Source organism: Mobula hypostoma, chromosome X2 (assembly GCF_963921235.1).
Source record: "Mobula hypostoma chromosome X2, sMobHyp1.1, whole genome shotgun sequence".
In the NCBI taxonomy this organism is placed as follows: domain Eukaryota; kingdom Metazoa; phylum Chordata; class Chondrichthyes; order Myliobatiformes; family Myliobatidae; genus Mobula; species Mobula hypostoma.
The window spans coordinates 23,915,572-23,942,963 of NC_086129.1; the positions used below are offsets into that span (position 1 = coordinate 23,915,572).

General features: G+C 42.4%; 1 protein-coding gene across 1 annotated transcript in view; it reads right to left on the minus strand.

Annotated features, from left to right (window-relative positions):
* fez1 (fasciculation and elongation protein zeta 1 (zygin I)) overlaps positions 1 to 27,392 on the minus strand; it is a 76,743-nt gene that overhangs the window by 40,940 nt on the left and 8,411 nt on the right. Inside the window, exon 2 of the mRNA XM_063038446.1 lies at positions 15,485 to 15,584. Coding sequence (XP_062894516.1) covers positions 15,485 to 15,584 — 100 coding nt within the window. The remainder of the gene's footprint in view (positions 1 to 15,484; positions 15,585 to 27,392) is intronic.

The following is a 27,392-nucleotide window of genomic DNA, read 5'->3' on the forward strand; positions in this document are numbered from 1 at the left end:
TGACACAGGACAAGATAGTACAAAGTCAGCATGACTTCCTTCAAGGAAAATCCTGCCTGATGAACCTGTTGGAATTCTTTGAAGAGATTACAAGTAGGATAGATAAAGGGGATGCAGTGAATGTTGTATATTTGGACTTTCAGAAGGCCTTTGACAAGGTGCCACACATGAGGCTGCTTACCAAGTTAAGAGCCCATGGTATTACAGGGAAGTTACTAACATGGTTAGAGCATTGGCTGATAGGTAGGAGGCAGCGAGTGGGAATAAAAGGATCCTTTTCTGGTTGGCTGCCAGTGACTGTGGTGTTCCACGGGGGTCAGTGTTGGGACCACTTCTTTTTATGCTGTATATAAATGATTTAGATGATGGAATAGATGGCTTTGTTGCCAAGTTTGCAGATGATACAAAGATTGGTGGAGTGGCAGGTAATGTTGAGGAAATGGGTAGGACACAGAAGGACTTAGACAGATTAGGAGAATGGGCAAGAAAGTGGCAAATGAAATACAATGTTAGAAAATACATGGTCATGCACTTTGGTAGTAGAAATAATTGTGTGGACTATTTTCTAAACGGGGAGAAAATCTGGGAATCTGAGATGCAGAGGGACTTAGGAGTCCTTGTGCAGAAAACCCTGAAGGTTAACTTACAGGTTGAGTCGTTGGTGAGGAAGGCAAATGCCATGTTAGCATTCATTTCAAGAGGTCTCGAATACAAGAGCAAGAATGTGATGCTGAGGCTTTATAAGGTACTGATGAGGCCTCGCCTTGAGTATGGTGACCAGTTTTGGGCTCCTTATCTAAGAAAAGATTGCTAGCCTTGGAAAGGATTCAGAGGAGGTTCACAAGGATGATTCCAGGAATGAAAGGGTTATCATACGAGGAACGTTTGATATCTCTGGGTCTGTACTCGCTGGAATTCAGAAGGATGAGGGGGGATCTCATTGAAACCTTTCGGATGTTGAAAGGCCTAGACAGAGTAGATGTGGAAAGGATATTTCCCATGGTGGGAGAGTCTAGGACAAGAGGGCATTGCCTTAGGATAGAGGGGTGCCCTTTCAAAACAGAGATGCGGAGAAATTTCTTCAGCCAAAGGGTGGTGAATTTGTGGAATTTGTTGCCACGTGCAGCTGTGGAGGCCAGGTTGTTGGGTGTATTTAAGGCAGAGATTGATAGGTTCTTGATTGGACATGGCATCAAAGGTTATGGGGAGAAGGCCAGGAACTGGGGTTGAGGAGGAGATAGAAAAAAGGATCAGCAATGATTGAATGGCGGAGCAAACTCGATGGGCCAGATGGCCTAATTCTGCTCCTATGTCTTATGGTCTTATAAAAGGTAAAGAGAGGGCATATAAAATAGCAAAAAGTAGTGAGAAGTAGTGAGGATTGAGAAACAATTAAAAAAGCCAAAAGGAGAGGAAATATGAGATATGAAGGTAAGCTAGCCAATAATATAAAAGAGGATACCATAAGTTTTTTTCAGATATATAAAGAGTAAAAGAGAGGTGAGAGTGGATATCAGACCACTGGAAAATTAAGCTGTAGAGGTAGTAATAGGGGACAAAGAAATGGCAGCCAAATTTAATAAGTATTTTGCATCAGTCTTCACTAAGGAAGACACTAGCAGAATGCCAGAAAATCAAAAATGTCAAGGGGCAGAAGTGAGAGTTGTTGTTATTACTAAGGAGAAGGTGCTTGAGAAGCTGAAAGGTCTGAAGGTAAATTAGTCACCTGGACCAGATGGACTATACCCTAGTGTTCTGAAGGAGGTAGCTGAAGAGGTTGTGGAGACATTAGTAATGATCTTTCAAGAATCACTAGCTTCTGGAATGGTTCTGGAGGACTGGAAAATTGCAAATATCACACCACTCTTTGAGAAGGGAGGGAGGTAGAAAAAGGAAATCGTAGGCTGGTTAGCTTGATCTCAATGGTCGGGAAGATGTTGGAGTCCATTATTAAGGGTGATGTTTCAGGGTACTTGGAGGCACATGATAAAACAGGCCAAAGTCAGCATGGTTTCCTTATGGGGAAATCTTGCCTGACTAATCTGTTGGAAATCTTTGAGGAAATAACAGGCAGGATAGACAACGGAGAGTCAGTGAATATTGCTTACTTGGATTTTCAGAAGGCCTTTGACAAGGTGCCTCACATGAGGCTGCTAAACAAGATAAGAGGCCATGGTATTACAGAAAAGATACTAGTGTGGATAGAAGATTGGTTGACTGGCAGGAAGCAAAGAGTGGGAATAAAGAGGGTCTATTTTGGTTGGATGTTGGTGACTAGTAGTGTTCCACAGGGATCGGTGTTAGACTTGTTTCCTAGTACGTCAGTGATTTGGATGACGGGATTGATGGCTTGTGCCAAGCTTGCAGATGATACAATGGTAGGTGGAGGGGCAGAGAGTGTTGACGAAGCAGGAAGTCTGCAGAGGGACCTAGACAGATTAGGAGAATAGGCAAAGAAGTGGCAGATGGAATATAGTGTAGGGAAGTGTATAGCCATGCACTTTGGTGGAAAAAATAAAAGCGTAGACTATTTTCTAAACAGGTGAAAATTCAAAAATCAGACACGCAAATGGACTTGCAGATCTCATGCAGGATTCCCTAAAGCTTAACTTACAGGTCAAGTCAGTGGTGAGGAAGTCAAATGCAATGCTATCATTCTTTTCGAGAGGACTAGAATATAAAAGCAAGGATGTAATACTGAGGCTTTAGAAGTTATTGGTCAGACTGTACTTGGACTACTGTGAGTAGCTTTGGGCCCATTATCTAGTAAAAGATGAACTGGTATTGCAGTGGTTCCAGAGGAGGTTCACGAGAATTATTCTGGGAATGAAAAGGTTAATGTATGATGAGCATTTGATGGCTTTGGCCCTGTACTCATTGGAGTTTAGAAGATTGAGAGGGGGGAATCTCATTAAAACCTGTTGAATGTTGAAAGACCTAGATAGAGTGCACGTGGGGAGGATGTTTCCTATAGTGGGAGAGTCTAGAATTTGAGGGCAGAGCCCCAGAATAGAAGGACATCCATTCATTGCCACAGATGGCTATGGACACCAAGTAATTGGGTATATTTCAATGAAAAGTGCTTAATTAGTAAGAGTGTCAAAGGTTACTGGGAGAAGACAGGAGAATGGGACTGGGAGCTTGTGAGGGCTAATATATCAGCAATGATGGAATGGCAGAGCGGACTCAATGGGCCAATTACCCTAATTCTGCTCTGATGTCTTGGTACTGGACCCCAAGAAAGGGAGTTTGTGGAGTCCCTCTGAGATGGATTCTTAGAACAGCTTGTACTGGAGCCTACCAGAGAGAACGCAATTCTAGATTTAGTGTGGTGTAATGAACCGAATTTGATCAGGGACCTCGAGGTAAAGGGGCCATTAGGAGGTATGATAAGCTTTAATCTACAATTTGAGAGGGAGAAGGGAAACTCGGAAGTGTCAGTATTACAGTTGAACGAAGGGAACTATGGTGCTATGAGGGAGGAACTGGCCAAAGTTCAATGGAACAATACCCTAGCAGGGATGACAGTGGAACAGCAATGGCAAGTGTTTCTGGGAATAATGCGGAAGGTGCAGGATCAGTTCATTTCAAAGAGGAAGAAAGATCCTAAGGGGAGTAAGGGGAGGCCGTGGCTGACAAGGAAAGTAATGGACAGTATAAAAATAAAAGAGAAGAAGTATAACATAGCAAAGACGAGTGGGAAGCCGGAGGATTGGGAAACTTTTAAAGAGCAACAGAAGGTAACTAAAAAGGCAATACGCGGAGAAAAAATGAGGTACGAAGGTAAACTAGCCAAGAATATAAAGGAGGATAGTAAAAGCTTCTTTAGGTATGTGAAAAGGAAAAAAATAGTTAAGACCAAAATTGGGCCCTTGAAGAAAGAAGCGGGTGAATTTATTATGGGGAACAAGGAAATGGCAGACGAGTTGAACAGGTACTTTGGATCTGTCTTCACTAGGGAAGACACAAACAATCTCCCAGATGTAATAGTGGCCAAAGGACCTAGGGTAATGGATGAATTGAAGGAAATTTATATTAGTCAGGAAATGGTGTTGGATAGACTGTTGGGTCTGAAGACTGATAAGCCCCCGGGACCTGATGGTCTGCATCCCAGGGTACCTAAGGAGGTGGCTTTAGAAATCGTGGACGCATTAGTAATCATTTTCCAATGTTCTATAGATTCAGGATCAGTTTTGGTCTCCAAATTTGAGGAAGCACATTCTTGCTGTTGAGGGAGTGCAGCGTAGGTTCACAAAGTTAATTCCCAGGATGGTGGGACTGTCATATGTTGAAAGATTGGAGTGACTGGGCTTGTATACTCTGGAACTTAGAAGGCTGAGAGGGGATCTTATTGAAACATATAAGATTATTAAGGGATTGGACACGCTGGAGGCAGGAATCATGTTCCCGCCAATGGGTGAGTCCAGAACCAGAGGCCACAGTTATAAGAATTAGGGGTAGCCCATTTAGAACAGAGTTGAGGAAAAACTTTTTCACCCAGAGAGTGGTGGATATATGGAATGCTCTGCCCCAGAAGGCTGTGGAGGCCAAGTCTCTGGATGCTTTCAAAAAAGAGATGGATAGAGCTCTTAAAGATAGTGGAATCAAAGGTTATGGGGATAAGGCAGGAACTGGATACTGATTGTGAATGATCAGCCATGATCACAGTGAATGGCGGTGCTGGCTCGAAGGGCCGAATGGTCTACTCCTGCACCTATTGTCTATTGTCTATTGTCTTATGGTCTCCACTTAACATCACTTCTGCTGGTAGGACATTCCACCATGTTCTGGGTAAAATAACTTGCCTCGTAAATATCCTTTGAACTTTAAATCTAGTAATTGACATTTTCACCCTAGGAAAAAGACAATATCTACCCTAACTATAACTCTCACAACTTTATCCCTCAGCAGAGAAAACAACCCATGGTTGTTCTGAAACTTCGCTCAATGATGTGAGTGGAAAGACAGGAAGGTGAAAATCAGATAAGCTGTGAAGTTTTAGCGAGGGGGTTTGAATCCATGACTGGTTTTGCAGCAGCACCAAGTCTCTCCCTACATCAAGGATGTTCTTGAGTTCTCAGCTCTTTATTTGCACCTGTTGTGAAGTGGACTAGTAATCCAGAAAGCATGAATTCCAATCATTCCATAGAAGTCTGAAATACCTGGGTCTTTTCCTAACTTTTGGGAGAAATTATTACTCATTCAGTGCAGAGTTTTGAACAGAACAGATTGGTTCACACCTCCATAGCTGTGAAATAACACCCTGAGTAATTCGTATGTACTGATGCTTTCCAGTGAAAATTTCCTGGCAGCATTAGTTCATTAATTTAAAAGTGTCAGATAAAGGGGGAAAAAAGGATTAAAGTTATAACTAGAGAAGCTATTTCAATCCCTACGGAATAATGCATATTGAAGAAACTGGCTAAGGCCTCACAGTCCATCTGTCATTACTGGACACAACTTCTGTGTATATAATAAAAACAGGAAATGTTGCAGATTCTCAGCCTATCAAGCAGTGTCTGTGGAGAGAGAAAGAGAATTTAGGCCAATGAATCTTGATCAGAACTGGAAACCGGAAAATGAGACATTGTTTAAGTCGTGATTGGAGAAGTGGGTTGAGTATTGGTTTGATAGTGGAGAATGTCTGTGATTCACTGGAAACAAAGATTGTGAATGGGCACAATTGCCATCTAAGGAAGCCTGGAGCATTCAGGGCAATTAGAGAAAAGAATGCAACAACACTGGATGCTGAACACTATCATTGCTGAAAATTTGATGTAAAAGAGAATTCTGGAAATGCTCAGTTATTCATGTAGCATCTGTAGTGAGAAAAACACTGAATAGACCTCTATAACTATAACTGAAACCACACTGAGCATAGTAAAGTGGGCACCACCCATCAGACCAATAAGGCCGAGCGAATAACTACATGTACTTTCCAAAGGGAAACCACATTGCTGACTCTTGTTGATATTGGGAGGTATCATAATCTCAAATCTTGCAACCACCTCATTGCCAAATTTCCACCGGAGACCATCAATCATACAGCTTTGCAGCATATCATCTTCAAATGCAATTGCAAAAGTCCTATACATCAGGAGATGACAGGTTAATTCCACATTCTTATTAAACCACCTGTATCCTATTGCAAAACTTATAATTGAAATATATAAATAATATTTCTAATGTCCCTACGATTTTGTTTTCCTGGAATTGCTTAAAGCGGTGACCTGGAAATTATTTGTGGAAGCTGCAAAACATTCTTGGGCTAACCCTACCATCCATGATCAGCCTCTCTACAAATTCGGTTTTCCAGATGGGCCAGCTTTTCACCTCTCTCCTCGCTCAACTGAAAGCGAGTAAGAAGGAAGTACTTTCACACATTAAGTGTTGCTGATTAACAGAAAGATAATGCCAGAATATAAGACAGTCTGTTCATTGAGATGTTCACTTCTTTCCTCGGAGTTAAGTTATTATGACCTAATTAAGGGAGGAGGGGGGAACGTCGACTCAGACCATGAGAGGCCTGCGTCGGGCATTTTCATGCCTTACAAGGCGCAGATTGGAAGTCTGTGTGGGGCGTCACTCCTCACACAGACACTAGAGCAATGTGTGGTTAAGTACCTTGCTCAAGGACACAAGCACGCTGCCACAGCTGAGGCTCGAACTAGCGACCTTCAGATCATTAGACGAACACCTTAACCACTTGGCCACCCCTTTCATGACCATCTCCAGTTCCTTTGGCATAGAGGCAAAGTGATCAGATCGCTTCAACCACAAACAAGAGAGAATCTGCAGATGCTGGAAATCTGAACAACACACATAAACTGCTGGAGGAACTCAGCAGGCCAGGCAGCATCTATGGAAAAGAGTACAGACGATGTTTTGGGCCGAGTCCCTACAGCAGGACTCATTTCAACTGCAGTGCTTAAAGATACAAGCTCAAGCCAAACATACAAGTTAAATTAACACTCACAACACGCTGGAGGAACTCTTCAGTCCTGACGAAGGGTTCTGGCCCGAAACGTTGACTGATCATTTCCACGGATGCTGCCCAACCTGCTGAATTCCTCCAGCGTGTTGTGAGTGTTGCTTTGACCCCAGCACCTGCAGAGTATTTTGTGTATACAAGTTAAATTAGAAGCAATAGTGCTAATAATATGCTGTCAAGATCTGAAAAGGCCTCACCTGGTTTTGTCAATACCTAGTGGGAGTGCGGGGGCCTGGAGTGAGATGTCCACCCCCCTATTGATTGGAGGGTGAAGCCAACAGTTGAGACCAAGGTAGCATGGATGGATGTGGTCAAGGTAGTCAGCAGGAGCAGTGTTGTACTGCATCAAGGAAAATGGTTTCTCAAACTATATTATGTTTAAACCTGGAAAAAATTAAGAGTGGTATGGTTGATTCGTCAGTTAAATTTGAAGAAACCTGGAGGCCATTTATTCAACATTTTCATATGATGTAAGTTGTCCCTTTCAGAACCCTTTTTTTAAATAATCTTTTGTTTATCTATAGAGGAGCGGAGTTAGTGACAAATAATGTTCTTATCCGAGGGAATAAGACATCCCAGTCTTTGTTTTTTTAGTTTAGGGGGTTCTTTATAAAACTCTTTTTCATGTTCAATTACTCAGAGATTGGGAGGTTTGAATTATATATTTTACTCAAATTATGTTTGTATATGTTAACCATTATCAATGTTATATTTTTGTATCATTAGTATTGTTATGTATATTAATTTGAAATTTAATAAAAAGATTGAAAAAGAAAGAAAGGAAAATGGGAGTGAATGGAGGGCATGAGTCACTGACAGTGTATTGTCCTACATCCTAATGTACACATCACCATAGTATCACACTCACTCTGTCTTTTCAAACTTACTCTACAACATAGAGAATCAGAATCAGGTTTAATATCACTAACATACAGTATGTGGTGAAATTGGTTGTTTTGTGACAGCAGTACAGTGCAATACATATGTCCCATCTCCTTTTAAACCTTTCCTATCTACTGTAGTTCTCCCAAGTATCATTTAGATGTTGGTAATATACCTGCTTCAAGCACTTCCTCTGGCTGCTCATTCCATATACTGACTACTCTCTGGATGACAAAGTTGCCCTTTAGTTTTCAATTAAAATCTCTCCCCTCTCATCGTAAACCCATGCATCCTAATTCTTGATTCCACAACCCTGAGAAAAAGACTGCACGTTGATGCCCTCATGATTTGAAATACCTCCAGATAAGGTCACCCCTCATTATCGTATACTCCAATGAAAAAAAAACACAACCTGCTCAGCCTCTCTCCATAACTAACTTTCTAGAGTCTCAGCAACATCCTCATAAATCACCTCTGTACCCTTTCCAGTTTAATGGCATCTTTCCGAGAGCAGGGAGACCGCAACTGAACACCATATTCCAGATGTAGCCTCACTAACATATCTTACAACTGCAACATAACATTGCGACCTCTGTACTCTGTGCCCTGACTGATGTCGGCCTTTCTTCATCATTCTGTCTAACTGTGACGCCATTTTCAGGGAACCGTGGACTTGTGCTTGTACTTCCTCTGTTGTACAACACTTCCAGTGCCCTACCACTCACTGTGAACTCCTTCCCCTGATTTGTCTTCCCAAAATGCAACAGCTCACATTTATCCAAATTGAACTCCATTTGCCATTCCTTAGCTCACTTACCAAGGTCCCTATGTAAATCCTGATAACCATCTTCACTATCAGTGGCACCTCCTATATTAGTGTCTAACTTACCATCAATGCTTTGTAGATTCTCATTTAAATCATTGGTATTAATGTCAAATAATAGTGGGCCTAGAACTGGCCCCTGGGCTATACTACTACAGGCAGTCTTCAAGTCTGTAAAACAACCTTCCGCCATCACCCTCTGCTTTCTATCATCAAGCCTATCGCATATCCAATTAACTAGCTCACCTTGGATGCCATGCAGTCTAACTTTCCACACCAGCCTACCATGCGGAACCTTATCAAAGGCTATACTGTAAAGCTCTTGAAGGACTTGCATTTATATAGTACCTTTTTTAGCTGCACAGCAGCTGGACTTGGAGCGTCTGGAAGCCGCTGCAATTGATGAACGCTCCTGAGTTATCTGGGCTCTCTCAGTCTTCACATAATGTGCTCTAACCCTAGGAAGCTGTCCAGAGCCACAGATCTAAGCTATGCCTCACTGTGACCCAAGCTGTGGCAGGCAAGGTTGACAAGCTGCAGTTGACGTCTTTAACAAAGTAGCCGCTGCAAGATCATGCAAATGTTCCCAGCTGACCCAGAGGCAAAATAATGTAGCTGAGTTTGGTAGTCACATTGACAATTACTGTTATAGCGTGACCAGTGAGGAACATCTCTTGCTTCAGTACCTGTCCAATTCCTTTTTGGAAGCCCTGACCTTCTGTTTCCACCTTCCTGATCACAAAAAAAAACTTATTTAAAAAGGACAGCTCATGTGCATTATGCGTACTTTTTGGCATTGACAGGACAAAACCAGTAATGCGGATTTTTAAGCATAGGAGACTATTACTAGAGATGCCCCAGAGGGAGCAGCACTGGCTGTTCATAATTTAGAAATACCTTGGATGAAAATATGGGCAATAATATATATTCATTTTTCTCATTAGTATTGGCAAGAGTGATGTGGGGAAGATGCAAAGCTAGACATGTGGGTCAAGTAACTGGCTCAGAAGATGACAGGTGAAGTATATTCGAGGAGAAATGGTAAAACAGTGTTCTTTTAAACGGTGAAAAATGACCAAACATTAGTGTACAGAGGGATCTGGGTGTGCTGGTCCACAAGAAGCAGAGAGTAGAACCAGCAACCTATTAGAAAGGCAAAATGATATGTTCACCTTTGTTGTAAGAGGGTTGGAGTTTATGAGGAAGGAGGTCCTGCTGCAGTTGTGAAGGGCTTTAGTGAGACCACATCTTCAGAAATGTGTTGTGCCTGTAGGTAAATGATTTACTCATCTTAGAGTTGGTGCAGCATTGATTGAATCCCATCTTGCTTCCATAGCTGCCTTACAGCCAAATATCATGAGTTAATTTGAAGGTGGCTTTGCAGCTGTGTTTAACCACAGTCATTTGTGTATAAAGATAGAGAAGGAGGCTAAACATGCAACCTTGAGGTGCACACGTGTTGATAATCAGTGAGAAGGAGATGTCATGACCAATCTTCTTTGAGTGAGATCTGCTAATAAGGAAGTTGAGAGGGAGGTACAGAGGCCCAGATCTTGGAAGCTTGATGATGAATTCGGATGGGTTAAGGAACATAATCAACCTTGATCTAATTAACTAGCCAAGTGGCTCAAGGAACTATATTGCCTCGTCTTGCTATTGCTTATGTTCTTACCACTGGAATATCTAATACATCATAAACAGAATTGCTGTGCGGATCTTTGAAGAAAGGTGAATTCCATAATTAGGTAAATGATAGATTCACCTATAACATCAGCAACTTATAATACAGATGCTAAAGTTATCTGCTGCCCCCGGTTATATCAATATTGCACTGTACAATTTATTTTCAATATGCAGCAAGCTGCTGCAAATGATTGAATAAATATTACACTGAATAACAATAGCAAAGATAATAAAAATAGTTTTTGTTGTCTGCAGATCATGCAGTCTTTGGGGGCTTTGCTATGGCTTGGTGACTGGTGGGCGCTGACACTTTTTGCTGAAGCGGGCAGGGGGAAGGGGAGGTTGATGCATTGATGCTTTGCTGCAGGGGGAGAGGGGGCTTTGGGGTTCTAACGTTTTTCTGTCATTATACTTTTGGGGTTCTTCTGTTTCTGTGGATGCCTGTGAAGACCAAGTATTTCAGGTTGTATACTGTGTGCACTCTCATTATTTTGCTCTCTTTTGCACTACTTATTTAATTTTTATATACTTCGTATTGGAGTTTATAGTAATATTTTATGTATTGTACTGTAATGCTGCCACAAGACAACAAATTTGATAACGTATGTCAGTGATAATAAACTTGATTCCGATTCAGATTCTGATTCAATACACCATTATTACTTGGTCTCCTTTACACAATTAATTCAATTGTAAATGAATTTCAGGTTTTACTGGCCCTGGCCAGAATCCCTACCTTCTTGACTTCTTCACATTTTGAATATACAGTAGATCTGTCACTTAGATCAGTTAAGTGGTTTTCTACACTGAGGAACAGTAATTAGGAAGCAGCACAATAGCTACAGGAAATATTCATTATGTAACCCTGCAAGCATTTAATTGGGGAGTTTTATATTTCATCCACTTCACTATATCAGTTACTAAAACATTACCAGAACCTTCCCCCCCCCCCGACACACACATCATAACGTTTCCTACAGTATGTATATTCGACCTCTACTTCCCTTGATTACCTGGAGCATATAGAACTTTTGCTGTGATACTGGATGTGTGTGATGTTGATTCAGTTAGAATGGCAACTATCTAATATCACTCGTTTTATCCCACAACTGAAAATAAAACATCATCCCGTTGAGTTCAGTAATGTTGTGGGTTTGACTGCCAGATCATTGCCCACTCTCAGCCACAGCGGCAAGAATGGTAGCAAAAATTACTCAATCTTTAGCATATTATCCGGTAAGATGGCGCAGTTCTGCAGACAGCTCACAAAACTGCTAGATACTCTTCTTCTAGATATACTTCTTCTGAACTGTGACTGATTGCAGCCTGTAATTTCCATTTTAGGGATGAACTTTTGAGCCAATTAAAAAATCTGGTGCTTTTGCGATCTCCTCGGGGATTCGGCAAGAATGAGAGGGGCAGCCATCGATTCCTAATGGCAGAACGCGAACCCATTGTTATCTCTATTACTCCATGCCGATTAAAACATTGAGCAAGATTAAAATTGATGAGGATGAGAGCAGGTGTTCAGCGCCATCTGCCCGCATTTAACTGGTCTCCCTCTCGCTGTTTCTGGCAGAAGATACAGGAGCCTTGGGTCCACAGAGCTGAACTGACTGATTCCGTAGCTGTGGCCTGTGCCATCAGCTTCTGGACTGGCTTCACCTGCTTCGGTGGCTCGTGGATGTGGACTCTCTTTCAGGGTCTCTGGAGCTTGATGTTTAATGTTCTGTGTGTTATCTGCTCGCTTTTTGTTATTTGCACAATTTGTTCTTTTTTTGCACGTTGGGGGTTTGATGGTCTTGTTCTGTGAGGTTTTTCTTTAAATGGGTGCTATTGTGTTTCTTGTGGCTGTCTGTGGGAAGATGAATCTCAGGGTTATATACTATATAAATACTTTGATAATAAATGGACTTTGAAACCTTGAAGCAATTACCATAGATGGAATTCCCCTCGATGTAAATGGACTGCTGTATAGACTATACTTCAGATGTGTTTTATTTCATTAAAGGTTTCAGGGGCATGCTGAAATCATGCAGCTTGCCTCAGAAACATTTACTCTCTACAAGTGCCCTTGCCACCCCTCCGCTGACAGAGGATGAAACTGGGTAGACTTCTTTGCTGCTCCTCGGATACATGGAATAAGGGAAGGAGTTTGTATGTCCCTGAACCTCGACCAGACCTTTGACACACCAAAGATCTCCATAACCATACTCCAATACAGGAGAAAATGGGTAACCAGCTCCAGCTCAGAACTTAATCTGCTTCTATCAACGCCAGGATGAAATATCAACAGGCAAGTCAATAAATGGGAGCTGTTATATTCTCATTTCTATTTGTGAAAATGGTTCCTTGAGGTTATTATAGCTGGTGGTAGTAATAGGGATAAGCTCCTAATATCTATTAAGGGCCTCTGACAAACAAGTCCAGCTCCTGGTCTTCATGTGTGGCTTAGATGCTGAGCCTGGCAGAACTGTTCCTACTGATGAGAGAAGGAGCAAAGGCAAGTTATTGATGCCTTAAAACTAGTCACTTCGGGCAAATAGGGCTTGTCAGCCATGATTGGCAGCTCATCTAAGAGAAAGAAAGGTCTGATCTCACACTTCCACTGCCTTGTGGCTGCACTCATTCATGGGGAAGGCTTTGGGAGTAAACTCTGAGGGAAAAACCCAGAGCTGGAATCCTTAAAGCAGTCCTACGTTGAGTTCAATGCTGACTGGCAGCTCCTGCGATGTCACTGGTAGCAAATTATATCATTCTCTGCCATTCCTTTGGGCTCATCAGTTGCATGGAAAGGGGGAGCCTTCTGCATGGGCAACAGCTTGCTCTCCATATTGCACTGCCCTGGCTTGTGTATCATTTGGACAGCTGGATCGCAACATCCATGGCTGACCCAACCAACAGAGGGTCTCATTTGTAAAACAGTTCTTTTTTTCTTAAAAACATTAACACTATAGCCTATAGATTCAGGGTAAATGGGGTGTATGGAGTGTCCAGGGAGGGGCAGCACCTTTGGTAAAGGGGCTAGTGTCCATTCCAGGGCAGCTCACTCACCTTTGGTCTCCACTGGACACATAGTTCTCACCTGTGGCTCCAGGTAGCTGTTTGCATGTGACAGCAGTCACACCCTGTACACTGCCTCAATAGGAGGGCTAAACCAGGTGAGGGTAGCCAGCAGCCTCATACCCCGGTGAAATAGGGATATGCCTGTCAGCTCTGGCAAACTGGGTGGATGAGATCTACAATGAGATCCAACGGCCAGGAAGGTGGTACTGCAACACTTCATGGAGATCGAAAAGCATGACAAGGCACAGAAGACATCATGGTCATCCACTGCAACCAAGGAAGACCCCAGTTGGTGATGCTTGTTCATACCACTGGACCCAGACGCCTAAGGTCGAGAGAGTGAAACTGCCCTAGTACAACAGCTTTATCACTTTAGAAACTCTCCCATGCAGGTTTCCTGTCATTGTCAGACAATGACTATAGGGTAAATACTTACAATATTCTGCAATGCCTCACATGTTAGCCAACATAATGAAGAGCAGTTTCTCACCTTCATTACCACTTGCTTCCCAAGTAACTGGCAGAAGGCCCCTCTTCCCTATCCCATGTAGAAACCAGCGGGAGATGGTGGCCATATTTCTTCCCATAGTCCTTCATTCACGTTACTGCACCCAGTGACCTTCGAAGACTGCTCCCTTGGGTGTCAGAGGAAGCAATCCCTTCAAGTAACTGGATGGATGCAGATGGCATTGCAATGACTTCCCCTCCCAACGTGATAGCCCCAGTACTGCACCTGTTGAAGGCCTTGCTTTAGTCTGAGCCTTTCAATAGTAAAATTATTGTAGGAGTTAACACTCATCCAAACTCCTCTGATGGGACAGTAGCTGCTTCTGGCCCGTACAGGTTAGTGTTACACTGTCATCGCTACCAGGAACAGGCAAGAGAATGAAATAGAAGGCTGAGAACCATCAGTGTACATTGGCATATTCCTAATTATAGCTTTCAAAAACCTTCGTAGATATTAATGTGCATTAAATACATCAAGAAAGATGTTACACTGACAGTTTAATTTTACAACAATGATACCACAAATCTCTTTTCGGACAAGTATCACATAAACAAGCATGGAATGGAAGGATACAGATCAGGTGCAGGTAGATGAATTGGCAGAGACAACATGGGCCAAAGGGCCTGTTCTTGTGCAGTACTGTTCTATGCTCTCTATGCTGTTGTCCTACCCCACAGGCTGTCTATTTGCTGGAGAGGAGTCTGAACACTCACAGGTATACATCCCACTACACCTCAGAGACATTTTCCCAATTTGCGAACTGTTATGCCATGAGCCTGGCACTCTGCAGGCGCTCCTGAAGCAGGGATGTGGTGATCCCATCACTGCTCAGCCTGTTGCACAGTTTATCACTTTAGTAATATGCAGAGGCCACATCTGAGGACTGGCGTTGGATGGGCTGATGTGATGGTTAGAGCAGAGATGAGGGGCTCAGGGCTTCAACTTGGCTGGCATAGTGAATGCAGGCATTGCTGGACCCTGGCAGAACCTGCTCCAAATGTTGACAGACCACCCGGATCTTACAGTTTCACTCATCACCACCTGTTGGAGGTGGTGAGATCTGTTGTCTTTCCTCATCTTGGAGTTTTTTCTATGACAACAAGCTCAATGCTGGACACTGGGCAACTGGGAGGATGGCTATAGGGTAACTGGGAGGATGGCTATAGGGCCTCAGTTTTTCAGACATTTCAGTGTGTGTGGCACCTCTTTGCTAATGCACAACTCAATTCTGAGGTAATGCTTGAACCAATGGCCTTCTGACTCAGAAGCAAGGTTCCATTACTGAGGAAAAGCTATTTTTAGTTATAGATCTGATCACTCAATTAATGAGCTAGTTCAGGAGTTTTCACTGCCCATATCTTTTGCGCAAAGGAGCTTGTTGATTCTTAGTATCCAGGAGGGATATGACACACAAAATGAAGCCAGAGGTAAGCTTTAACATAAGATTAACTCCATTTTTTCAGAATAATATTTTGCAGTGCAACACAGTTGGAAGCATAAAATGCTGTCTTGCCTGAGTTTTCAACATTACCTCCATGTTGGAGAGGTTCATATTGAGTTCCTGAAGACGTGCTGTCCTCCAGTCCTCAGCTGTGCTTGTTATGTAGTTGTCAGTTAGGGCATCCCAGATCCTGGAATGAGAAAGGTCATTGTTAGTAGTCTGCTGCACACAGCCTATCTGATGCCCGGCCTCCAGCCGGGAGTACAAATGTCCTTTGTCACTCTACAGAAGAGCTGCATCTGGCCCACAGGCTAACAATCAGCATGTTTAATCTGATGAATCAACTGACTGTCAGGGACATTTGTCTGCCTGATTCAAAGTGTGTAGGTGCACCCAAATCTCAGGTACAATAATCAGCAGGAAAGATTGTACAGAACATAGGACAGGAATAGGCCCTTCAGCCCATGATGTCTATGCTGAACATAATGCCAAATTAAATCTCTTCCACCTGCACATGATCCATCTCCCTCCATTCCTTGCATTTCACGTTTCTATCTCAAAGCCTCTTTAATGCCACTGTTGTATCTACTCTCACCACCAGCCTGGCAGGACCCTGTGTAAAAAATCTGTTCTGCACATTCCCCCTTCCCACTACTTTAAATACATGTATATTGGCTCTTGACATTTGCATCAAGGGCAACATTCTTACTGTTTACTCAATCAATGCTTCTCGTGGTTTTATAAACTTCTATCAGGTGTCTAACAGCTCGTAAATAACAAAAGCCAACTTTCTGTTCCACCCCTCCCAATCACCCTTTTCATCCTCTGTCTCTCTCAGCTCCTCTCTGATATTCTGTAACTTCCCTGGCTCATCTCTGCAGTAGTCCATCTCTCTCTCTCTCTCTGTAGTAGACCCCTTCTCTCTGTAGTAGTCCCTTTCTCCCAACTCTGCCCAGAACCTCTTTAACTCCCCTGACTTTCCCTATGCACTCACCATTGTTGCAGATTTTCCTCACAGCCTTACTAAATCCTGTAGTCAGTCGTGCTGAGGCAGAGATCTATCTTTGTTCATAGCCTATGAGCTTCAAGCTGACAGGCAGCTTGAGGATGGGAAGGATTAGCCTCTTCTTCCAGGCATAAGATACCTGCTTCCCTTCTGCCATCACCACTCATTCCCACATAGTCCATTCTGAGTTGACTAAAGGCACTTCTCTACCTAGTGTCTTTAAGGTAGTCTTTTGTTGGCCTTTGCTGCAATCTCTTTTAAGCACAACCACACCCATGATATCTTCATTTTCAGAATAACAGCAAAACCACAGAAAAATAACAAATTAAAACTCGTCATTTGATCAATGTAATCATCTGCCTCAGAGCAGCATTAGGAACTTCAGAAAAAATCCCTTGTGAGTACCTTTTTAACAAGTTCCTGACAGTGTTTATTTATTCTATCTAAGGTGTTGACAAAACGTCCTTCATGCAACTCCAGTACCTGTTGTAATTCCTCTCAAACAAGTCCTTGGACATGTTCAACTCTGCAATAAAAAAAATATTTCTGCTTCTCTGCACGTTTCCCTCATCAAGATGAGTCAGGAGATGAGATCATAAGTCTGTCTCTTCGAAAACAAATTGTTAATTTGTGAGGTGAGACACAATGATTCTTTCACTTTGATCCAGTTAGGGGAACTCCTGAAGAATCCACTGTCAGAAATTTCAGTATTATTAACACTGGTCTCAAATTTTGCTCTACTATGTTCTTTTACGTATAGATGATGAACTAAATCATGGAGTGGGACAGATTTCAATACACTGACCTGGTTTCTACATTAATTATCTTTTCAAGACCACTGTAATAGGTCCCTAAGAGCTGATTAGAATTTCATCTCATAAGTATGCTGATTCCGCCCCCTGGGTGTCTAGTATAAGATTTCTGAATCCCACCAGTAGCTGTCATCCTTTACCTGGCTTTGTCAGTGTGGTTCAGTCGCATGTGCACTTGAACATAGTTTCCCAGTGGCATTGCAGTGATTCTTTTCAAGGTAAATCCTCAGTTATCAAATCCAAGGCAATTGCCAATGTCTGCCTTAAAGGCTGCAAATGCACTACAGGGTCCTACATCTATAGAGAATTTACCTTGATAATTTATCAGAGCAAGATTCCAGGGTAGGTTGAAAGACTTACACCACAGGGTGTAAACCTCCCAGTGAGGAGCTTTTTTGAAAATAATTTACTACTAGGACTTGAAACACCTGGACAGCTTTGACCAGTTTTGACCTGCTTAAGAGGTTTTGCTGCATGCTGGTCCTGGAGCTCCTGTGGTACAAGGCAGGAATCAGGAGAGGGTAGGAAAGTCAGGGCAAGGATTGGGTGGGGAGATATTGAGGGAAATTTGGAGGAAACACAAGGCTGATTGATGTGGAGCTCCCTTGGTTAAAGATTACGGGTGATTAGGAAGAGAAAATGGGGTTGTGAAGATTGGTGGGAGAGATCAAGGTTTGGGGAATATGCCAGACATTAGAAAAGAGAAGATGATAGGCAGCAGATTGGTGTGAGAACTTGTTAAAAAGTACTAACAAAGGATATGTTCTGAAGCTCCTAATGCTGTCCTGAGGCAGATGATTAAATTGATCATATGACCAGTTTTAATTTGTTATTTTTCTGTGGTTTGCTAAATTTGTTATTCTGAAAATGATATCATGGGTGTGGCTGTGTTTAAAACAGATTGCCAGCAAAGGCCAACAAAAGACTACGTTAAAGACACTGGTAGAGAAATGCCTTTAGACAACTCAAAATGGACTCGTCACAGGATGTGCTTAGGTCTGTGATTTGGGATGTATTGGGAGAGAGACAGTGAAGATAAGGGAAGAATTATGGGCTGTGGAATACTGACCTACAAGCAGAAGTAATAGACTGGCCCCTCCTATTCCTTTGTACCTCCTCAGTTGCTGAATGTCGAGAACTCAGAAAACACAGCCTGCAGAGAATGAATCAACCCCCATCCATTTTCTGTTACAATGGGGACACCTGTTTCCTACTTTTAACATTTTAGTCACCTCTTGAAACTCACATATTTTGGAGGTCAAAACTGACCCAATATTGAAACTCACATATTTTGGAGGTCAAAACTTACCCAATATTTCAGATTAATGATCATGTCAGAACAGGTAAAATAATAGGAATGGAGAAGTTTTAAGTAAGTGCTCAGTATAAAAGATAGAAACCTGCTTGGCTACAAAAAACTCGCCAAACCAAACTAGAGCCAAAACAACTCAATCCAAGCCAAATGCTGTGTGAATCCTTTCCCGATCTAATCCAACGAAACCATCAACATAAATGTAACAACTTAAGCATACTATTAATATGCCAATATTATTAAGCACAACATCCTGACCTGGATAAAGTACTGAGACAGACCAGCACAGGATGCCCCAACCTAATTCAAGTATGAATAAATACCTGAGCCAAACCAAACTTGACACATATAGAAAGACACAAGAAAAACACAGAATTCTGGAAGAACTTACCAGGTCAGGCAGCATCTATGGAGGGAAATGGACAGTCAATGTTTCACACTGAGGTTTTTCAACATTCCTGACAAAGGAGTTTTGACTCAAAATGGCATTACTTCCCATAGATGCTGCCCAACCTGCTGAACTCTTCCAAAATTTTATGTGTTGACATATACATAGTCAGGTCTGATCTCAAAGCCAGGAAGAGGATTCACCTCAAATGGACTTAAAATTTTACACAGCATAAATCTCAATGTTTCTGGGAGAGGAGGGATGGAGTCACTTCTCCACCCATCCTTCTTCCTTGGACTGGAAGTACACGGCCTAATGGAAAAGCCCAAAACACCACAATATGTACCTTTTCTCCTGTCAGGGATTGAAAATGCAGAAACTTGAGTAAAATTGCCTCAATGACCCAGACAGCTATGTTGGCTGGAGTCAGGACCTTGTGCTTTGGCTCTTGGTAAGGTCACCCATGCCAAACAGGTCAAAGGGTAGAAGCCAAACTAAGAGTGCTTCACCGGTCCTTCAGGTTCGAGAGTTCATCTCAGGGCTAACAACCCTGACTGGTCCCAAAAAAAATTGTTACGGAAACAACAATTAAGAATCGTTCTATATCTGTGTGCGGCAAGAGAGGCCAACTCAGTCATCAAGACCAGCGGTCCCCAACCACCGGGCCGTGGACCGGTACCGGGCTGCAAAGCACGTGCGAGAAATCGATATGATTTGGTGACATGACTGTGTCACCTTCTTGCCCAGACTCTTGGTGGCAGAAATATTGCCAAATGTAACTGACCAAAAAACATTTTTCTGAAAGGAAAATGATTTAGAAAAAGGATGGTATATAATTTTCGTGCAGATAATTTTAGCATGTGAGGAAGCCATGAAGAAGCCAAAAAGCCAAATGAATTTTCTGACGCCAACCACAATGGGAAAAAGCCAGATTTCTGGAATTTGGTGCCGGAAAAGCCAATCTGGTAACCCTGTAATGAGTCAGCTGCACCTTTCGTCATTCCCACTGTTAAACTTGAACGCACATGAGGTCATTACTCACGCGTCATCCATGTCAGTGCAGGAAGAAGATCAACTCTTTGAGCTTGCAAATGTCGGCGGGCTGAAAAGTATGTTTGACATAACATCTCTGCCGGCATTCTGAAAACGTGGCTTCCATTTCCATATCATATCTCTGCCAAGCGGAATAGACTGGACATAAGGAACCCCCTTCGAGTATCGCTGTCTCCCATCACCCCTGAATGGGACTGTCTTGTTGCGGGAAACAAGCCTAAGACTCCCACTGATTCAGCCATATTGGTGTGTTGCAATGATTTCATAGGTTCATATGAGGAAAATATGCGCTGTGTGTTTAATATTAAATTCGTTAGATAAACCCTTTTAGAAACGAAATTGAGTTTATTAGCCACTTACAAGCACCTATATTCCGGTCGTGATTAACACCGCCCCCCTCCCCCACCACCGGTCAGCCGGTCCACAAGAATATCATCAATATTAAACCGGTCCACGGTGCAAAAAAGGTTGGGGACCCCTGATCAAGACAGCACTTCACTGGACCTCTGAAGGGTGGAGGAAACACAGGAGACCAACGACAAATTGGTGCCATATCATAGAGGGAGAAATGAGGACCCTGAACCACACCTGGGGTATTTTAGAGAAAATAAACAAGGGCAGACAAAGATGGAGGACCTTCATTGCTGCCCTAAATGCCAGCGGTGTAACGGGCAGTTGGTAAGCAGTAGAGGGCAGAGAAATCACGAGAATGGTCAGGGTATGTGTAAGGAGCAGACAATAAAGGGGTGGCATGGTAGCGTGGTGATTAGCACAATCACTTTACAACAGCTATAAGATCGGTGTTCAATTCCCGCCGATCATTCAAGTGACATGGTAGTCAGCAGGTTAAATGGCCATCATAAATTGCCCCTAACGTGTAGATCATGGAGAATCTGATGGGAACGTGAGAGAATTATAAATGAGAATAGTTAGAATTAGTGTAATATGTGGTTGATGGTCTGTACGGACTCAGTGGGCTGAAGGGCCTGTTTCTGTGCTGTATCTTTCTATTCGTGGCTCCAAGTAGCTGTTTGTGTGCAACAGCAGCCACACCCCGGTACATCACTGTGACAGGTGGGCTAAACCAGGTAAGGGTCACCAGCAGGCCTCACACCCCAGTGAGATAGGGACATGCCTGTCATAGCAAGCGAAATCAGTACCAGCAAACTGGGAGGACGCAATCAACAGATGATCCAACAGCCAGGAAGGCAGCTCTACAGCACCCGTGGAGAGCGAAAGGTACGACAAGGCACAGTAAAGTGATGGTCATCCACTGCACCCAAGGAGGGCCCCAGTTGTGACGATAATTTGAAACCACTGGACCCAGACTTCTGTGGCCAAGAGAGTGGAACTGCCCTAGTGCGAGTGGCTTTTTCAGTTTAAAAATTCTCCCACGCAGGTTCCTTCATGCAGTTCACTGCATGAAAGCTAATATTGCACACATGAACTTGTTCCCAAATGGCTGGAGTGGCTGGCGAGCTGCTAGTAGATCATTAATTCAGTGAAAGACACCCTTTAGTCAGCTTGAAACTTGGTGGTCTGTCAGAACATCAATATTTTTGTGGAGGAATACTGCCGACTGACAATTGCAGGCTGCAGAAGTTCGTGCTGAGGGACGCACTGAAGCTCGGTGCAGCCACCACAGTACGGGGCTCATCCACCACTGCAGGGTCAGGGGTCAGGTTGGGTGAGGAAGCCCCTCAATTATTCGAGTAGTATATCACCCCCAGGGGGCCACATGTATGGCAACAGTCCTATTGGTTTCAAGGAATGTAATAAAACTCTGCTTAAAGCATTGACTATGAATATAAGGATGAAAAGGCATTGTACTGTCTTGTAAATAATTTTTTATTATGAATAAAGCTTACTTTGATTTTAAAAGTTTCCATGACCTTATTGTGAACGTGCATATTGCTCACAGCTTGGATTCAGCAGCCGCCTTCGAACGCACAACAGAAGAAATGCACAGATCTAACAGTTATCATCGGATACAACAGACAATCTTCTCTCTTTGACTCTTTATAAAGTTTTAGAAGGCGTTGGTCAGACCATATTTGGAATATCTTGAGTAATTTTGGGCTCCATATCCTAAAGAGGGATGTGCTGGCCCTGGAGAGGATCCAGAGAAGGTTCACAAGAATTATCACAGGAATTAAAGGTTTAACATTTGATGTCTCTGGGCCTATCCTCAATGGACTTCAGAAGAATGAGCAGGGACCTTATTACAACTCACCGGATACTACAGACCTGGATAGAGTGGATATGGAGAGGATATTTCTGTTAGTAGGAAACTCTGGGACCCGAGTGGACAGCCTGAGAATGAAGGGACATCTCTTTAGAAGTGAGATGAGGAGAAATTTCTTCAGCTGGGAGTGGTTAATCTATGGAATTCATCACCTCAGAGGGCTGTATAGGCCAAGTCATTGGATGTATTAAGGCAGCGGCTGCTAGGTTCTTGATTGGTACAGGACTTGAGATTTATGGGGAGAAATCCGAAAAATGGGGTTGACAAAATTCAGCCATGGTTGAATGGTGGAGCAGACTCAATGGGTTGAATGGCCTAATTCTTCTACTATACGTTATGGTCTACTAATACAGTCTTCCTAAATGACCTGGCTCTAATTTTAAAAGTGCATTTATTTAGTTGTAAATTACTATCAGAGAATTGTCTGCATTTTTCCTTATCAAATCCTTTTAATTGGTTCACCCACCATTCTCTGTGCACCAGGGAATAGCAAACACTTGATCAGATTTACTTAGGAATGGTTATAATTTGGAAACATTATCTGGAGGCCATAGAAACAGTGAGTCAGCAGGAGCTGGATTATTTAAAATAATGCTTTAGAAGCTATTGCATTTATTTGTTGTCCCTCTGTCCTCAAAATCTAATGGAGATGCTGACTCCTTTATCCTATCCATTAAAATAATGGCCAACGGATCTTCATGCATTAAGTGTTTTTTGCTAAACTTTGCACAGTGGAGTCTCAAGGTTTGACATCCATTAAACCAATTAAAGCACTATCTCCTCCTGGTCATGACAAACTACCTTTATCAACTGGGATTATTACATCAATGGGAGAAGTATAAACACAGAAGTAAGATAAAGGTTAGATGAGATTTCCTTTTCCCTGAATTGCTGGGACATATAAACTACAGATTGGTGATCCAACAGCCAGATTTTATATTGGGCAATACTCCCATCCATGCATGATAACACGATTATATGCCCCAATATGCTTTGCTGGCTTTGCTAATATCCTAGATCATCACATGTCCAGCCTTTATGTTGGAGATACTAGGGGGCAAATGTTTATTGTTATTCTTGCTGGATTTTTAATGTGGAGGCTCGAATTTTAACAGCTTTAGGCTCATATCAAAATGCCTGAGAAGGAAGAATTCAAAGTAAATTTATTATCAAAGTATATATATGTCACCACATACCATCCTGAAATTCATCTTTTTGCGGGGCATACTCAACAAATCCAAGAACCGTAAGAAAATCAATGAAAGCCCGCATCCAACAGGGTGGACAAATGACCTGTGTGCAAAAGACAACAAACTGTGCAAATACAAAATAAAATAAATAAATAAACAAACAAATAAGCAAGCAAGCAATAAATATCAAGAACATGAGATGAAGGGTTCTTGAGAATGAGTCCATAGGTTGTTGGAACACTTCAACGATGGGCAAGGCAAGTGAGGTTGAGTGACGTTATCCCCTCTGGTTCAAGAGTCTAAAGGTTGAGGGGTAATAACTGTTTCTGAACCTGGTGTTGTGAGTCCTGAGGCTCCTGTACCTTCTTCCTGATGGCAGCAGAGAAAAGAGAGCATGACCTGAGTGGTGGGGGTCCCTGATGATGGATTCTGCTTTCCTGCACCATCACTCTGTGTAGATTTGCTCACTGGTGGGGAGGGCTTTACCCGTGATGGACTGGGCTGTATTCACTACACTTTGTAAGATTTTCCTCCGAAGGACATTGGTATTTCCATATCAGCCCATGATGCAACCAGTCTATATACTCTCCACCATACATCTATAAAAGCTTGTCAAAGTTTTAGATGTCATGCTGAATTTTCGCAAACTTCTAAGGAAGTAGAGGCACTGTCGTGCTTTCTTCATGTGCTGTTGGTGATGGTGGAGGAGATGTTGTTGCTAATAGAGCACGTTCAAAACTTTCTAGTAATACCTGACCACCACCTTCTAACCAGTGTCTTTGGCTCAGGGGTGAGTTGCATCCATACAAGCTGTGAAGAGTGGAAGATGCCCATATGTGAGTTATTTTAATGTTTGGTGGCTATTGAACACCAGGTTCCACATAGGCTTGCCAGAGGAAGGTCTTGATCCAATGGCAAAGAGAGGGAAGAGGCTCTACTTCTCAGACACATGTATGAGCATGTGCATGTATGCAAGCACTGACCAGACCCACACATGCACACACAGATTTGCTCACATTCCTTTTCTGCAAACCGCTTCCTATCAAATCCTACTGCATTTGGATCCACTGCATCCTTCGGTCTCCCTACTCTGTCCCCCTTCAACTAACTGCCTCCCGAATCTCTTATGTAACACCGGACTACGTGTGTTAAATAGCAAGAGCAGCAGCAATTGATCAGATGAAAGCTTTGCAATCCTACCACATCCAGTTATGAATGGGAGTGGATGACACATGAATTTACAGACTAGGTGCAGGAGTAGTTCCCTTAGCTCCTCAAGCATTCTCTGCCATTCAATAAAATCATGGCTAATCTGATTATAACCTCAATATTGCAATCCTGCCTCCCACATTAACGTTTTTTTTTATCAAGTCTCTAACTCTGCCTTAAACATATCAAAAATGCTGCTACCGCTGCCCTTTGGGAGAAAGATTTCCAAAGACTCATGGCTGCCTGTGGTAAAACAAAACACCTTTCCTCCCTTTCTCCCTCTCTCCCTCTAGGTCATTTCCCAATCTTGTCAGAGCTATTGATCACTTGTTCTTCCTCCCTTATGTACCAATATCAGATTTCATTTGATGGCGTTTTACTATATTAAAGGCACAATACAAATGTTAGCCGTGAAGATGAAAGACCTATAATTTGCTGCCAGTACAGATGCAAATAATTGATCAAAAATTCCACTCATGAATAATAAACACAGCCTGTTTCACTCTTGGCAACACTTTTGTTGGTTCACGTTGTTCCAAAAGCAGGGCTGACTGTGCTACATTTCAACATCTCTGCTCCCTGCTATTATTTTGTTGAATTGAATTGAATTGACTTTATTACTTACATCCTTCACATACATGAGGAGTAAAAATCTTTATGTTACGTCTGTCTAAATGTGCAATTTATAGAAATTTGTAATAAATAGTACGTACAACATGACAGTCAATATAACATAGAAATACAATTGTATCAACGTGAATTAATCAGTGTGAATGGTGAAATTTAACAATTCTGCAATGTCATCATGCAAAGAAATAAATGGACAAATCAGAGAAAATAAGAAGCCACCTCTAACTCATTTATCTGTCTTTATTCACATCGACTGAGAGTTTGGACTAATGGAAAAAACTCTTACATAACTGCAGCAGAGAACTGAAGACACACCACGTTATATAACTCAAAAATAAAGGCACAAAAATAAACCTTTCCTTGCGGTGAGGTTTGCTAGTGCTGCAATAGTGGTGCTTAACTTAAAGTTGTAGGAGAATGGGAACCAGAGCACGAGAACAGATATTGGAGTGGCTCTGGAGAAAGATGTTGTTAAGCCTACATATAAAGTCAGGAATCGAAAGGTTGGGTGTGGTGGGGCTAATATTCTGAGCTGCGTATACTTTAATGCAAGGAGTATTATAGGAAAGGTAGATGAGGACATGGATCAGCATGTGGAATTATGACATTGTAGCCAGGAGTGAGACTTGGTTACAGGAGGGGCAGGATGGGCAGCTCAATATTCCAGGGTTCCGTTGTTTTAAATGTGATAGAGTGGGAGGGTTTCAAGGAGGAAGGGGGCCATTACTAGTCAGGGAAAATGTCATGGCAGTGCTCTGTCAGGAGAAACTGGAGAGCTCATCCAGTGAAGCTTTATGGGTAGAACTCAGGAATAAGGAAGGTATGACCACGTTAATGGGATTACAGACAACCCATTGGATTTAAAGGAGCAAATTTGTAGAGAGATCACAGAATGTAGCAAGAAACAAGATTGTGATAGCAGGTGACTTTAATTTTCCACATATTGATTTTTTCAATACTGCACAAAATGAATGAACATATTGATTTGGACTCCCATACTGTAAAAGGGCTGGATGGGAACATGTTTGTTAAATGTGCTCAGGAAATAATCAGTACATAGAAGTCCCAACCAGAGAGAGTATGATACTAGATCTCCTATCAGGGAATGAGACAGGGCAGGTGACAGAAAATTGTGTAGGGGAACATTTTGCATCTAGTGATCATTATGCCATTAGTCTCAAGGTAACTGTGGAAAAGGATAGGTCTCGTCCTCGGGGTGAGATTCCAAACTGGAAAAAGGCCAATTTTGATGGTATCAGAAAGGATCTGGCAAGTGTGGATTGGGACAGGCTGTTTTCTGGCAAAGGTGTACTTGGTATGTAGGAGGCCTACAAAAGTGAAATTTTAAGAGTACAAAGCTTGCATGTACCTGTCAGAATAGAAGGTAAAGTTAACAGGTTTAGGGAGCCTTAATTTTCGAGAGATATTGAGGCCCTGGTTAAGAAAAGAGGAGGTGCATAGCAGATATAAGCAGGTAGGAACAAATGTGGTACTTATGGAGCATAAGAAACGCAAGAGAATGCATAAGAAGGAAATCAAGAGTGCTAAAAGAAGACATGAGGTTGCTCTGGAACACAAGGTGATGAAAGAGAATCCTAAGGGCTTCTACCGATATATTAAGAGCAAAAGGATAAAAAGGTACAAAATTGGTCCTCTGGATGATCGGAGGGGTAATCCATAATGGAGCCAAAAGTGATGGAGGAGATCTGAAATGCATTTTTTGCATCTGTATTTACTTGGGAGACAGACGCAGTGTCTATAGAAATGAGGCAATGCAGCAGCAAGGTCATAGATCTCATACAGATTACAGAGGAGGAGGTGTTTGCTGTCTTGGGGCAAATTAGGGTGGATAAACCCCCAGGGCTTGACAATGTGTTCTTTTGGAACTTGTGGGAGGCTAGCGCTGAAATTGCAGGGGCCCCAGTAGAGATATTTAAAACATCCTTAGCCATGGGTGTAGTTCCAGATGACTGGAGGACTGCTAATGTTCTTCAATTGTTTAAGAAAATCTCTAAGAGTAAATCAGGAAATTATAGGCTGGTGTGCCTGACATCAGTAAGTGGGAGCGTTATTGGGATGGACCAGATATAAAGTATTTGAATAGACAGAGACCGATAAGGTATAGTCAACAGAACTTTGTGTATGGTAAGTCA